The 16,689-nt window shown below is 38.1% G+C and overlaps 1 protein-coding gene across 1 annotated transcript in view; it reads right to left on the bottom strand.

Annotated features, from left to right (window-relative positions):
* The window catches only part of LOC126214945 (CUGBP Elav-like family member 4), a 235,835-nt gene that overhangs the window by 78,917 nt on the left and 140,229 nt on the right, over positions 1 to 16,689 (bottom strand). The window contains exon 8 of the mRNA XM_049941582.1: positions 12,521 to 12,608. Coding sequence (XP_049797539.1) covers positions 12,521 to 12,608 — 88 coding nt within the window. The remainder of the gene's footprint in view (positions 1 to 12,520; positions 12,609 to 16,689) is intronic.

Below are 16,689 nucleotides of genomic sequence, written 5' to 3'. Positions count from 1 at the left end.
AACTATGTAAATGTGTCATTCGCAAGCAAAATTGCTCTCCTAGGTATTGATCAAACAATGGAAAATCCAGGATGGAGTGTAACAATATTATGAAAAGGAAAGTTGCTACTCACCTTATAGCAGAGTCGCTGAGTCGCAGATAGGCACAACAAAAGGATTGTCGCAAATAAAGCTTTTGGCCACTAAGGCCTTCATCAACAATAGATGTAGACACACACACACACACACACACACACACACACACACACACACACATAAACCAAACACATCTCACAACTGCAGCTCAGCATCTCCGCTATATGGTGAGTAGCAACTTTCTTTCTCATAGGTATTGTTGATTTTAGCTGTGTTCCACTTTGAGCAGATATTTTTTCTTTTTCTTTTTTTCTTTTCTTTTCTTTTTCTTTTTAAATCCAAGATTTGCACATTTTGCTCAATGTATGTGGATACCAATGAAAAATTGTCACTATGGACTTGTAACTCCATAATGACTTACAACACAAGTAGATGAGGGAAGGTGATGGGATAAAATGACACAAGTGTGCTACACTTTGCTTCCCACTGTTGACTGTATTCTACATAGTACTGAGTGAAAATTTTCTGTATCTCTTCAACTGTAATTTTTTCCTCTATTTCCTGTGTGCATAGTTGTGCCTCATCTATTTGTAGGAAAACTAACTCATCCTTGAATTACAGGTTCTGTTTACCGCATAATTTTCTCCAGTTTTCTTTCCATACATTCTACTTTAATTTCCTCCTCTTAAGCCATCATTTCAGACCCACAATGAAACTTGGGAATATGACCAGATTTATTTTCACAAGAAACATGCCATTGTCAGTCAGAATATTTTATTTTTCAGTTTAAGTTCAATGTGCTTTAGAGCTACAACTACCTTTTCACATTTTTTGTTGTTACAGCCACTTCAGTTTGTCACCTAGCAGGAAATGAATGACACATTCCTTAGATTTCTGAGAAAAGCTTTTGAGATGAGATTAACAAACAAATTGAGTCTTATTAGTTGTTACCTACATTTGTCACAAAATGTTTATCTTCACCACTGGTGAAAACTCCTACATTTGCATCTTCACTTCAAATGATTTCACACGTTTATGGCAATAGTGCTACATGACTCAGATTACACACTTTAATTTGCAATTGATGGGTGTATGAAAGTAGCAAATAAAATAATATTTTTGTTTATAATAACATAAGATATAAAATAAATTTACTCAGAGTAGTAGCAGTTAAATTAAAAAAATTCACAATTGTAGTCATAAGTATGTTAAATCATTTGCAATGTATGGAAGGTGTTCACCAACACTGAAGTTAAATGGCTGCAATAAAATTTAAGTAACTACTTAAGCAGAAAAATAAAGCTTCGTGACTGGAAATGGCATTTTACTAGTAAAAATATACCTAACCTTGAATGAGCTGTCATGGATAGGTCATGATAAAATGTAAGTTAATAAAAGGCCATATGATTTGTGCTCACAAGTTAGAGATAATCAACTTGTGTGCTTCCTTGAGCTTTTCTAGTTTTTTACTGCCTTCACAACATAACTGCAATTGCATCATCCATCCTGTGAATCCTCATTCTATACTGTCTCTCGATATCACAACATATTCACTTTTTTCCACAGACTTTTATGTTACCAAGAAGAGCAGGGTTTTTCTGTGAAATTTAGCACACACTGTTCTTGCCACTTCTGTTCACCAATTTTGTCACAATACTGTCTGGGGGGCGAATGAGGGCATACAGTCCTCTCCTAGATTTATGCCTCGGCAAGTAATTTTTTGTGTTCTGATAGCCTTGAAATATGTTATCAGGTAAGTAAATATCAATCTTGCATCCTCATTCCTTTCTGAGAAAGTTTAGAACTTTACTTTTCATGCTGCACTACAAGATTCCAGTCAGTGAGCAATGATTACAAGTTAAGCTTTAAAGGTTGGTTTCTGCAAAGGAAAAGAAAAGTTGTGTCATGTTAACCACAAATTTTATGCAATTTACTTATCTTGCTTTCTCACTTATTTTCTGTTCAGGAAAGTAGGATGCTGAAAGGAAGGGTATATGCTGTTAGCAATGGGCCTCATTCATTCATAATTACCCATCACACTTCATAAGCACTCACCAGTCAAATGCTGCAGACATGCACTTGAAATTTTATGTCAGGTGGAGGCAAGAGCAAACCATTGCCAATAGTCCAATTTCTTAGAATTTTTACACCTGAATCTGTACTCTACTAGCTATATGATAGTTAATATTTGCACCTTGTCTTTAGTTTTCATTGATGACACTGAGAGTCTTATTAAATAGAGATAGTGAATGGAACAGCAAAAACTGTGACAAGCATAAGAAGTAATATTCTAATAACCATACAGTTTGCTGGATACCGATGAGGATTTTCATTGAAATCCATGCAGTAATGTCTTCAGAAATGGAGAACAATTAGGACTTAACATCCCATCAATGGCGAGAGAGGTGAAGCGCAAGCTTAGTTGGAGAAGGGATGGGATAAGAAACTGATTGTGTCCTTTTTTAAATGGAACACACCAGATCTTGTGATAAGCAATTAGGGGAAACCATGGAAAATCTATATCTGGATGGGCAGTTTTAACTGTCCTTCCAGCTGAGAGTTTAGTGTCTTAGTGCAGCAAAGTAGTAGTTTTTTTTAATTTTAGTTTTATCTTTGTTCTGTCTGAATTACGAGAAATCTGTTGATGCAATTATGCTCTAACATGACTAGTGCAAACTGAATGTCTCTTGCTGGATGGCAGTTTCCAAGTCTATTATTGCCACAAGAGATACATGAACATTACACATAGAATGCTGGCACTGCACTGACTCGAATCATCAGTGGTTGGAGAAGTGTTTTATGCTGCTGAGATATATGATCTTGTTCCCGGAAACAGGAAAATTTTTATGTGTGGGGGACAGCCAAAGAATTTGTACATCAAACCTTATTTCTAAGTAAATACCATTACTTTATATAGTAAATGAAGGACACTTGATGACAATGTTGAGGAAAGCAAAGAGGAAGTGGATGAATATGAGATTTTATGAAATGGGTATTGTGTTACTCCAAGAACAATTTGACAAATTGCTTTAAGACATAAGGTTAAATAGATATCCTGGAGTATACTACATTCTTTTATAATTATTAAAATTCTTAAAAGAATCAACCATGATGAAACAGTCTGCTAGATATGCAGGTTAAATCAGACAGATGAAAAATTGCCTGACTTCAGGAAGACTTCAATCATCCTTATACAGGGTGCAATTTGTGCTTTTACCAGTGGGGGGGGGGGGAGGAGGGGGTCTTAGGGGGTTATTAGTATTATACATGTTACTAGCTTGGACCGTGGCATTACGCATGGTTAAACAACTATTTATAAATAGATGTTAATGCCGAAACTCACTATTCATGCGTATGCACTATCAGAAAAGCCATCCCTTGTTATATCTTTAAAAGTGCATTATTGGTAAAGCTTATTTACAAAATCATCTACATACAGGTATATGAGGGGAATTCAAAAAGTAGAGGCACATTTGTGAAAAGCTGTACTTATTCTGATGATAGAAAACTGAAACATATTAATAGCATTAATAGTAAGACTTATTAAAAACTTTCAGTGTTCGGCTCCACAAATTTAAATTATATGTCTAGTTTTACTCCAGTGTGTGGGAAATAAACATCCCAGGTTGGGGTGCATAAACTAAAACCAAAGGAGGGGATGGGCTGATGCAGAGGGGGGGGGGGGGGAATCCCCCCCTGCAAATCGCACACTGTCCCTATATCAAAGAAGGCAGATGTGGGTATTACTGAAGTGTCAGTTAAGTTAACCATAGCTGTAAAATAAGGACATGAATTATCTATAGGAGGATGGATTGATGGTTAGATGCCAGCTTTGGAAGGAAGGGGGGATATACCAGTTTGGTTTCCAGTGAAATGTAGGCATGTGCGAAGCAATACAGGCTTCGTGACTTATCGTAGAAGATGGATTGAAGGAATGCAAACCAAAATTTTAACATTTTTAGATTTATACAAAAAAAGCTTTGAACAGTCTTGAGTGGAATGCACAGTTCATAGTTCTGAAGGTAGCAGAAATAAAATGCATAGAGTGTAAGGTTATTTACAACTTGTACAGAAACTGACAGCAATCATAAAAATTGAAGGGGACAAAATGGAAGCAGTTACCGACATGGGAGGGAGACACGGTTTGCTGATAACATAGTAATTCTGTCAGAGATGTTTAAGGACTTAGGAGATCAATTAAACAGAATCAGTAGCATCTTGAACAGAAATAAAACAAGTGCAACAGAATGTAGTCAGATTTAGTCAGGTGATGCTGGGAGAATTATATTAGGAAATGAGACATAAAAGTATCCAACGACTTTTGCTTTTGGAGCAGCAAAACAGTTGGTGACAACAAACATAAAGAGAATATAAAATGTAAACTTCCCAAAGCAGGAAAAGTTTTCAAAAGAAATATGTTGACACTGAATATAAATTTACGTCTTAGGATATCTTTTTCTGAAAGTATTTGTCATGAGTATAGCCTCGTGTGAAAGTGAAATGTTGATGATAAACAGTAGAAACAAGAAGAGAATCGAAGCTTGTGAAAAGTGGAGCTATGAAAGAATGCTTAAGATTGGTTGGGTAGATCAGATAATTAATGAGGAGGACCTGAGTTGAATTGGGGAGAAAAGAACTTTTTTTGGCCTACTTGACTAAAACAAAGGGCAGGTTCGTAGGAGCTATATTGTGGCACCGAGGAATAGTTAATTTGATAGTGGTGGCAGTCAAGAAGATACCAGTGCTTGACTATGGTAAGAAGGTTCAAGTGCATTCTTGCTGCTATCTTTATATTTCTTTTAAATCCTATTGGAATAATTGTTGTACCTCTTACTTACAGAATGAGGCAACAACTGTTGTTCAGACTTGGAAACCACTAGATACACTGCTGTCACGAGATAACTTGGCCAGATGCATATCCTGCTCTCAGACCCTGGAATATGTTTTCGAGGCAGGCTCTGAGAGATTCCTTATTGCAATAATAACTGTGTCCTTTTGCAGATTTGATGTTAAACTGTCAAATTTTAGCCATTTTTCATTACTAAGAAAACAGGGGTATATTAGTCACTTCAGTAATGAAATCACTCACAGATAGTTTCAAAATACTTGTAATAGAATATACCAGCTTCTCTTTTGCAAACAACAGACTAGAGTTATGAATAACACTTGACACGAAGACTGAAAACTTACTTCCACCTATTTAATATGAAGAGTATTATGGCTTCAGTGAACCCTAATGCAGGAAACTAGTTTTAGCAATAGTTGGATTTATATGAAAAAATAATGACATTCAAAGCGTAATGGCCAAAACATCATGATTAGGGAAGTACATTCTGTAGAACAAACATTTTAATGAAAATATGTCTTACTTTTCCCCCAATATTCTGAAAATGCACCAGAAACATTTTTGAAAGAGTTAATTTTTTGGCACATTCCTGTTATTTCTTTGTGTACACTTTTTTAAAGTGTTATTTAAACCTACTGCTTGCACTAAAATGTTTAAATTGTGTGTTCATCTGCATGCTACAGTAAAAAAATCAAATAAATATAATGCATAAAATACAGTTAACAGGAACCAACCTTTAAAGATAATATTTGTCTCAATTTCAGCATCTATCTGTTCAATAATTAATTAGCTTGGGACAAAATATTAATTACTGAACCTCTTTTATTACTATCTCAGTTCACTTTTGCCAATAACCTCAGCTTTTGAAACTGCACATACACAGAGCAGTAGTATGAAGCAAACAAAATTTTGTTAATTTTGTGTACCATTTCTCACTAGTGTAGCAATCAGTGCTGCACAGACGTGGAACTAAATTAAAAAAGCTTTTTCTTCCTTCTACGATTTGGGCATTTGTGCAATATTTAAGCTTTGGTGAATGTTTAAAACTTAATTTTCATAACAGAAGCACATTAATAAATATGATCACACCTGGAAAAGTTGCATCATTTATATGTTCCTGAGAAGCAAGAATTGGATGCCCTGGAGGCAAGCAAGGCAGGGGGAATTGCACTCTGCATGTTGGCAGCCCTGCTTGCAGCAGCACCGGGTCCGTTCGGTTACGTAAGACATCTGCAGTAGAATAAATTCATATGTGCAACTGAATACATCTCTGGTAGTGGTAGTGAGGATTTGTCTATTTTCTATCAGAAACGATACAGCAAGCAGTGTATCTGTTGTTGGTTACACAGTTTACTCCATGAAGCTAAGAGCTGTGTAGCTAAGATAACAGTCTCGTACAGCTCAAGACTTTCATGCTTAAATGAAACAAAATATTAGAAATGTAAATTTTTTCTGTCATTGCCAATATACTCTGCTTTATGCTTAAATTATACAAAGTCAATAAAGCAGCAGTAAGTCCTTATTCTTTAACTTCCACAGCATCAACTGTTGGTGCAGCTCCTTCTTCACAGATTATTTTGCCTGCAATAAGACACAGGGCTGTGAATGCGACACATATATAAACTCAGGGCAATGATTTGTTTGTTGTCACAGCTCTGCATTATGCCACTAAATAACATGTAGTGATTAAGGCTCGTAGAGAGTTCTCGAGATGTTTTATCACTAGGTAAAATTGTTCACATTGACAATGAGTTTTGGCTACCTGAACAGAACCATTTATAGGTAACAAATTTATACAAAAGTATCAGTCTTCCATCCTAACACGTTTTTGTTTTCAAATATACAGTATTCAAGAACAGTACATTGGGGGAAGCACATGCTGGAACTAGTTAACAGTACACAAAAACTTTAGTAAAGATGTTTAATTGTTTCAGTACATTATTTATATTTTAGAAATGATTACCTTGACATTTCAATGAAGAGTGTGTGTGTGTGTGTGTGTGTGTGTGTGTGTGTGTGTGTGTGTGTGTGTGTGTGTGTGTCGGGAAAAGACAACTGCATTTGTGTTCTTTAAAGTGACCTGCTTAATTATTAGCTTAAAAATCAAACAAATCAGCTTTTGTTGTAGAGTATGCTGTGTTGAAGCAAAGTTGGCTCCAGTTAAATCACAGAAATTTCTGTAAAAAGCCAGAGTAAATGTATACCAGGGTAAAAGGCTGGGCATTAGATATTGTGTCTTTGTAACTTTTATGTCAGAAGGAGAATGCAAGGTTGATTCTCAAAATATTCAAGGTCGTTGTCATTATTGGAGCCCAACAGAAAACCTTTTGTCTCTGATATCACTTAATGGACTGCGGTTTGATACTGACACATGATATCTAACAAAATGAGAGCTTTTTGTACTATATAGTGAACTCAAATATTTGGGTATCTATCTTGTGAAAGAAGGTTAACACATTTTCTACCTGAGGTGAGGGTACAGGAATGTTTGCAGATTTCTGTCATCTGTGAACTTCATTTAACACATAGAGAAGAGCAACACAACAGCAGTTCTGTTTCTCATGCACTAGTTGAAGCCATCAACAAAAGAACAAACAACAATATTACAAGATAGAACTACTGATTCCCATCTGTCACATGTGTAAGATTGTATCTTACTGCAGTAATTGGCAGAAAATAGCTGTAGATCTGTTAATATTATGTTTGCATATGTTGAAATAATTATTGGCTTTGAAATAAAAGTAAACTGACAAGCTTACTCATGTGACAGGTAGCTAAATCATATTTCTAGAGTACACAACAAAAGATGAAGCAAAACATACATTCATAAGGTTGCAAACACAACATTCTCACAGCTGTGAAACAGTTTTCACCACCAGTATAAACTGTATATCTATAAAACACACATATTAAACATTTAAACACTGGCTATTACTAAGAGGAAGGCAACTTTATACCGCAAGCCAACAACAGCATCACACAGCAAGGGAAGGCAAGACAGCTAACACAGAAAACTGTCATTCTTAAGAAATTCTCATACTATTAGCATATTGTATAACATGATATTTTTCTGTTAATTACAGTTTGTTATGATGCTGTACATTGGTGTTTTAATTGTTTCTTTCTTATTTGTATATTTTCAAAATATATACAGTCAACAATGAATAAATTTATTTCATTTGTGTGCTACAAAGACATTCAGTGATACACTACTTTCTCTCAAACTAGGATGTTCTGATCCTGTATGATTCTGCCAATAAATTTTAATTTGTTATGAATTTCTTTAAAAAATAGAGAGAGAAATAGATCTGTATGTCAGATCAATATGCCTCTGGAAAGCAGTGAGACTAAATATTAATTCATATCAACGTATTAGATATGGCTGCATTTTTTGTAATTTATGGTGTGAAGTAAAATTATTTTCTTGGCTTTAGCAGTCATCAATTTTAATTAAAAAGATTACCATTATCAAACATTTTGTATTATCTTGCAAAGGATAGTGATGATTTTGTTTTTGTTGTAGAAACAACGCATACTATATTGGACAAGAAGCTTCTAAATGAATAAATGTAAAGGACTTTTGTGAGTAGTCAAGCATTTCAGCAGTCTCTAACGATAAAGGTACTTTGTCTTTTGTTTGTCCATTATACACGAATAACCAGCTATTGTGGTAATTCATGTTTGGAAATTAAGGTACTAGTTTATGGGAATATTGTAGCTTTTGTCTACAAGTGTAACTTCCTCATATCCTTGAAATTGCTCAACAGTTTTTGATGTTCAACTATGCCAAGAAAACAGTGAACTAAAAGTGTGGTAGTAAATTATGTGTGTTTTGTTGCTGATGTTGGACAACATTCCCACAGAGCTTAAAAACTTTTTACAGTAATATTTTATTTTTATTTCACAACTTTAGTGTCAATGCACTGCTTGTCTTTAATTGGAAAACAGGGGCTTGAGTGGCTACATGACCACCATTCATGGATGCCTTGAAAAATAGAAATAGTATGGCTTGCTTTTTCATTTGTGTAAGCAAATATGGGAATATCTTTATTTTTACCAAAACAGTAGAATCCTGAATACTTCCTGCCTCTGGCGAGCTTTCCCTATGAAGGGAAGGCTTGGAAATTTCCAAGCCTGCAACTAATGAACACTGCATTATTTTAAAATAAATGTTCCAGATGATATTCAGTCAGAATATTTAAACAAGTGCTGTCATTAAAGTTTAAAAAAAAATTATTTCTGTATACCTTATAGTAAGAGTCTGATGGATTACAAAGCAGTAACAATTTTCTCATTTTTGGTTTAAAAGTTCATTCATATGATGAATACCAAAGCAACAATAGGAAACAGATGTAACCATTAATTACTGTTCAGCTGGAACTTAATAGCTATCTCTGTGTCTAGGAATGAGTATAATGAGGTCACATAGAGAGTAAGTGATGTGCTTCAAAAGGTATTATATGCCAAGGTATAAAGAAATCTTTTTAGCTCCATGTACAAAAAATGAGGAAAGCTGCATACACATGTAACTTTGATGAAGGACAGTTTAAACTAAACCAGTATATGGAAAGGTTAGCATAGATGCAACAGTGTGATTAATGGCTTGCTTTCAGATGTTCAGCTGAGTTGTCGATTCCAACTGATGCATAATATTTTGTTAAGTGACCCATCCATCTTCTTCAGGTGTGGTGAGCTATGTTGTGTTACATGTTCCTGCTGCCTGGAGTATAACCAGATTGTGAACTCTTTTTGATGTTGCACCTCTATTTATCACCATGTTCAATTTACAGTGCCTGTTATGTTCTTTGGTGCAACACCAACAATATTTCACAATCTGATTAGAGTTCAGTCAGCAAATACACATAAAAACACAACTTACAGCATATGAAGAAGACTTCTCAGCTTAACACTTAAAAAACACACCGTCAATGTGAAACTGAGAAAACTTGAGAGATCACATCAGTGGTCATGTAACTACAGAAATGGACAAATGGACAACAGTGACAAGTCAGTGAATGCCCACATCTCATCTGTGGACTTTGATGTCAGAGACTTATCTGCTCTGAAAATGCAGAATAGGTGGCAAGCTGTGGTGCAAATGACAATGGAATACAATGTGGTACATCTCACATTATTGTGAATGAATGAGTATTGCAAACTAGACACACTAGCTTATGACTTATGGATGTGTACATGTTGAGATAAGGACATTAATTCTGATAGCAATGGCACAGGAAAATTAATGTTGAACCATTAAACAATGTAAACAACTTCTTATAGTTTAGATGAAGCATGAATTTTGTCACTTTACATTGACAGTTGTGTAAACGTACATAGTCTTCCATGAGAGTACATATGTAAATACAGTAACACAGAAGTACAGTAACAGGCAGTTGTGTATAATACTAGGGGGGAGGTTCACTGCACTGCACCCATTCAACCTTCTGTTTAGGATGAAGGTACGGAAACTCTATGGGCCGCATTAGTATTATTGATCCACTTGTATTTCTAGGTGACTGATGAGTCTTTCACTAAGCATGGCAATTTTCATGTTCCATGTCCAGAATTGTACAGTGCCTCACTAAATAAAATTATTAATTCAAGTTCAAATAAAAACAGTACTGTACACAGGTGGAAAGTAATTCAGTGCTTACTTAGAGACAACCTATAGGATCAATTTAGTAGAGAGTTGGAACAAAGGATGAGGAACCAGTGGCAGGGTAAGGCCGCAAAGTAGTCTCTTATGCCTGCTTTACCTGTTCAAGTGGTAGAAGGAGATATGCATGTTTAGGTCATAGTCAGCCATACAGTTTTAACTTATGATGTTATCCAGTCCTATAGTTTTAATAAAATTATTTCTGTCATCAAACTGCTGCAGATGGTACAGACATCACTAGTTTTCACTCAAATACTAAATGGGCCTTCATTTTTTGTAATTACATTCCCTATTGTTGGGTAGGACAGACTGTGTGAGACATGGCCCATTATGCGAGTACCTTTTTTTAAATTTTGTTGTACCCCATAAAATTATTATGATCTGGGAGTGGGTTAAAGGTGTTCCAAACTGCAAGTATTTTACAGGGAATTAGTTGGATGACATCATAATGCTCATATATAACTGCATTGCCAACTGTGATATTTGATGACCAGAATATTGTGAAATAAAAGACGATGTCCTTTTTCTTAAATGTGATCTGTTATTGTTGATTTGTGGGATGATGTAGATGCAAAAACTTCTTGTGATCCTTCAGAGATTTTTGGGTGTTTTATGTAGACCTCAAGACTGACTTAGTAATGTCTCTCTTCATGAACTGACTGAAAGAGATCGTGCAATGGTTAACACTCTGGACTCATATTTTAGAGGATGGCGTTTCAACTCCCCTGTGGCCATCTAGATTCTGAGTTTCTGTTATTTCTTTACTTCATCTAAAGAAACACCATTAATTTCCTTCCTCATCTTTCCACATCATGAACTTCTGTTCATTTCCAATGAAAGCATTGTCAATGGGATGTTAAGCCAAATGTCCTCTCTTCTTCAAAAATTGGCCCAATTTCCTCATTGTGAAGTGAAGTTACTGTGGAGCTGGATGATGCCTTGTATGCCATTCATTGGTCAAGGCATTCGTTACATCTCAAGTGGAAACACTGCTACATCATGCTGATAACATTAACCGCATAACCCAATGGACAGGGTGAGCTGTTTGAGACCTTAGCACATTCTAGAATAATGTGCAGTACTAGGATTGAGATGTAGGGTTCCTAATTGGGAATTTCCTGTTCTGGCATTTCCCTTTCAACTAAGGAAGGCCTTGTGGAAATCTTGGTTAGTATTGGGGAAGTTGAACTATGTTCTGGCATTTGCCTTTCAACTAAGGAAGGCCTTGTGGAAATCTTGGTTGGTATTGGGGAAGTAGAACAATTTTTTAATTTACTCAAAGGAATCTAGCAATTGGGCTTTTTTAAAGTTTCTGCCAAGGTGCATTTCGGAATTCCACACAGCTTTTGTTGTTTTAATACAGTAATGTATTTATTGCCAGTATGCCATCTTCAGTGGCTCTGTGGGCAAGTGCCAGACAGCAAATCTTTAGATACTAGGTTTGATCCCCATCTGTTTAGGATATTCGTGTCACTTACCAGTTCTTTCTCTTCTTGCTCATGCTGCATCACGACATAGCTAGTAGCCATGTTTCCTTAGCTGCATTGTATGATGATGTGTGCACTTTCTTGTGCTTGGTAAATGCTCGCCTTCGTGAAGGTTAGTCACAGAACTGCTGGTCACCTGAAGTGTAGCTGCATAGAATGGGAGAGGTAGGAAACGAGTCCTGCACTTGCAGCTTTGCCACACTTATGCATTGCTCTAGTCGGTAGTGTCTACTTGAGAGTGACTGGGCAGTACCTATTGTGTTCGAACCACCTGATATGCCAAATGAAGATTTTACTAAATCGATGCTGTGAGGCTGTACATTTGTATGAGGGTTAGTGTTGCTTTCAGTAAACTGTCACGGTATTTGAAGTATGAGCAGAATAGCTGTGTCAGCAGGGCATGCGCTACAGCAGGAGTAGTGGCAGGTTGGTGTTGGTAGAGGTTGAGGTACTCACCGACACCGGGGTAGGGCTGCATACCCGGGTATCCGGCTGCGGCCGCTGCCGCATGCTGCAGGGCTGCCGCCTCACCGTTCACCAGGCCCTGTGCTGCAAGCCACACAACACATGCCGCATGCAACACATACCACACCACACCACACCGCTCGTGCAGGTCACATCCGTAACATCTATAAACCCTACCAGACACTGGCACTGACTGTAAAGGGGGCTCGGAAATAATTGGCTCACAACATAAGAACTCGAAACTTCCCAGAAAATTAAAATCGTGTGCCAGAGTGGGACTTGAACCTGGGACCCTTATCCTTTTGCGGGCAAGGTACTGGCAGAAGTAAAGCCACAAGGACAGGTCAAGACTCGTGCTTGTGCTTGGGTAGAGCATGTGCCCGTGAAAAGTAAAGGTCCTGGGTCTGAATTCCAGTCCAGCACACAGATTTAATCTGGGAGGAAGTTTCATATCAGTGCACACTCCACTGTAGTGTGAAAATTTATTCTGAAAACAATCACCCAGCTGTGGCTAACCCACATCTCTGTAATATCCTTTCTTCCAGAAGTTGCTAGTGCTGCAAGTTTCACAAGAGAACTTCTGTGAAGTTTGGAAGGTAGGAGATGAGGTACTGGTGGAAGTAGAGCTGTGAGGACTGATCACAAGTGATGCCCAGTTAGCTCAGTTGGTGAAGCACTTGTCTGCAAAAGGAAAAGGACCTGGGCTCAAGTACTGGTCTGGCACACAGTTTTAACCTGCCAAGAAGTTTCATATCAGTGCACACTCCACTGCAGAGGGAAAATTCATTCAGGAGAATATGATGTCATTGTCTTTTTGCAACTATGTCCATGCTCTGCAAACCACTGTGAATGCATGCCAGATGGTACTTCCCAATGTAACCCTTATTAGAGTTTCTTCCCAGTCCATTCACGTATGGAGTGCAGGAAGAACAATTGCTTAAATGGCTCTGTGAGTTCTGTAATTAGTCTAATCTTGTCTTTGTGATCCCTATGGGGGCACTACATAGGAGATAGTGTATATTACGAGAGTCCTTATTTAAAGCCAGTTCTTGAAACTTTGTAAGTAGGCTTTGTTGGGATAACTTCAAGTGCCTACCAGTTCAGTTTCTTCAGCATCTCTTTGTAATGCTCTTCCATGGGTCAAACACTTGTGACCATTTGTGCTGCTCTTTTTTTTAATTGTAGACATTCAGTATCTGCTGGCAGTCCTACTCTGTACGGTCCCAAACACTTGTGTAATATTTTAGTCTGTATCGAACAAGTAGTTTGTAAGCAATCTGCTTTGTATCAAAGAACCTAAATCGTCACCTGCTTTACCTGTGACTGAGCCTAGGTGACTGATATTCCTACACATTGTTACACATGAGTTGACCAATTCCAGTTCTGATTCATTCATGTTGTAGCCATGCAAAACTGCACTTTTTTGTTTGTGCAGCTTTAAACTTCTGAATGTTTAAAGGGAGTTGTCACTCTTTGTACCACTTTGAAACCTTATCAAGATCTGAGTGAATACTAGTGCAGTTTCTTTCAGGAGTACTTGATTATAGATGACTGCATCATCTGCAAAACGTCGTAGGTTACTGTTAATATTGTCTGCAAGATCATCCATATACAACATGAATAATAAGGGTCCCAACACACTTTTCTGGGCACACCTGAAGATACTTCTACGTTGGTCGAAGACTTTTCATCCCACATTCTTGTCGTCTTTCTTGGCGGGTTGAACTAATATAAATCTCTTGGGTTTTGAGCTGAGTGACTTTGTCAACATGGCGACATTTCGAAGAGTGTCATTCTCATCATTTTGTGACGAAGTGGTATAGTGTGATAGTACTGACACTCACTGAAACATACTGCCTCTCTCAGCTGGAAACCTGGGAGCTTTATGGTTCAAATGGCTCTGAGCACTATGGGACTCAACTGCTGTGCTCGTAAGTCCCCTAGAACTTAGAACTACTTAAACCTAACTAACCTAAGGACAGCACACAACACCCAGCCATCACGAGGCAGAGAAAATCCCTGACCCCGCTGGGAATCGAACCCGGGAACCCGGGCGTGGGAAGCGAGAACGCTACCGCACGACCACGAGATGCGGGCTTGGGAGCTTTATATTGACTCATAAAATGTTTAGCTTCGAATGTGACTGGATTTAAGAAATGCATACTTTGAGAATTCTTGTAGCTACCTCTTTACTACATAGCACAGTACTGCAGTCTTTGCACATCTTAGGTCTGGGGAAGTTCTTCGTAATCAGCCATATGTGATCATACACATGTCCAACAAATTTTTGTTTTTGGAGAGGCAAATCTCATTAAAAGGTGTTGAGAGGACTGCAGGAACCTCTTAACTATTCCAATCGCACAATAAAAAGAATAAATATGTAGGGCGAACGAAGCCACAAGTACATCTCAAAACTTCAGGAAAGACGGTGAAGGAGGAGAAAAATATTTCATTTGTACAGAGCTTGGATAAAAATGTGGAAACACCAAAACCATAACATGTTACCTACCATGCTTAATATGGCGCAGAAAATCTTTTGGCATTCGAAACAAGTTCCAGTCACTTCAGAGTGGATAAATACTGGTTGTTTAAGCTTTTCAAGGGCATCTTATACCGTTCCTCCTGCAAAATAGTGGCAAATTCAAGCAATGATGATGGAGGTCGATAGCAATCACACACAGTGTCTCTAAAGTAGACCACAAAGGCTCAATAAAATTGAGATCTGGTGGCTATGGTAGCCATGGGGGATGCAACATCTCGCCTTTGTGCTCACAAAAGCATTCCTGGACGACGCGAGCTGTGTGTGTGAAGGGTCCCTGTCGTTTTGGAACACAGTGTTACCATTTGGAATCAAACATTATACAATGGAGTGGACCTGATCAGCCAAAATAGTCATATAATCCTTGGCAGCAAAGTGACCTCGCAGACTACCCATGAGGCCCATGGAATACCACGATATGGCTGCCAAAATCATCACTGAACTACCGAACCCTGTCCATTTTTCACTAGGACGTAAACTCGGCCAGAAGTTGGAAACAGTTTGCAAGAAGACTCATCTGACCTAATGACTTTACTCCATTGCTCCATAGTCTAGGTTTTATGGCTTCGGCACCATGTTTCCCTGGTGTGGGCATCTGCATCTGTGATGACTGGTTTTGGAATTCGAGCTTGCCCAGCAATCCATTCTTATGGAGCTCCCTCCAACATAATGCATTGACTACTACACAGGACACTGTTCTAATCGTGACTGACAGTTTCAACACATTGAGGACATAGCAGAGATGCCATTTGTGGGCAAATGCAACAGCACTACATGTAGGCTCGGCTAGATCTGCATTTAGTTTTAAGACTGTATTTCTCGCGGTTTTTCCATGTTTTTGTTCAACCCTTCTACGTGTTTGTACATAGACTTCAGCCCTTGTCTGCACCTCATTTACTGCGCAGTGGCTGTTCACGACGGAGTCCCAAACCACTGCTGTTGTCCTTTTTCTTGCCGCACCATCTGCGCAGTTTTTTTTTTTTTGTAAACGCGCTTCGCTGATCGTCGGGGCTCAGTTCGCAGTGAGTTTCATCACTGAAGGCAGTTCTACTCCAGTCAATGAGATTCCAGACCAGAGACATGTACAGAGACGCCCTGGACAGCAGTTGGATACCAAGTTGACTGTCACCTCCCGTATGGCCTGACAACCAGAAGTGATGATCTGGGTGCCCTTTCTCTTCATAGCAGGACCCATTTAGTTGTCATCCGCGATGCACGTACAGCATAGTGGTACAGCGACTATATTCTATGCCCAATTTTGCTCCCTTCGTGGCAAGCCATCCTTGACGTTCATGTCAACAAGATAATGGCTGCCCACATACGACGAGAGTTTCTTCTGCTTGTCTCTGTGCTTGCCAAATCCTACCTTGGCTGCTGGAGCTTACCCCAGTGGAAACGTTTGGAGCAGAATTTGCCACGATATCCCTCAGGAGGACATCCAAGAACTCTATCGATCAATGCCAAGACGAATAACTGTTTGCATAAGTGTCAGTGGTGAAGCACTATGTTGTTGACTCGCTCAATTTGTGAAACTCTTTCTCTCCAATAAATCATGTAAATCTATCTGAAATCGTAATAATTTGTTTGTTTGTACATGTATAACACATCTACCGATTTCTGT

This window comes from Schistocerca nitens, chromosome 12 (genome assembly GCF_023898315.1).
Source record: "Schistocerca nitens isolate TAMUIC-IGC-003100 chromosome 12, iqSchNite1.1, whole genome shotgun sequence".
NCBI lineage: Eukaryota > Metazoa > Arthropoda > Insecta > Orthoptera > Acrididae > Schistocerca > Schistocerca nitens.
This window is presented reverse-complemented; position numbering and strand designations above follow the sequence as displayed.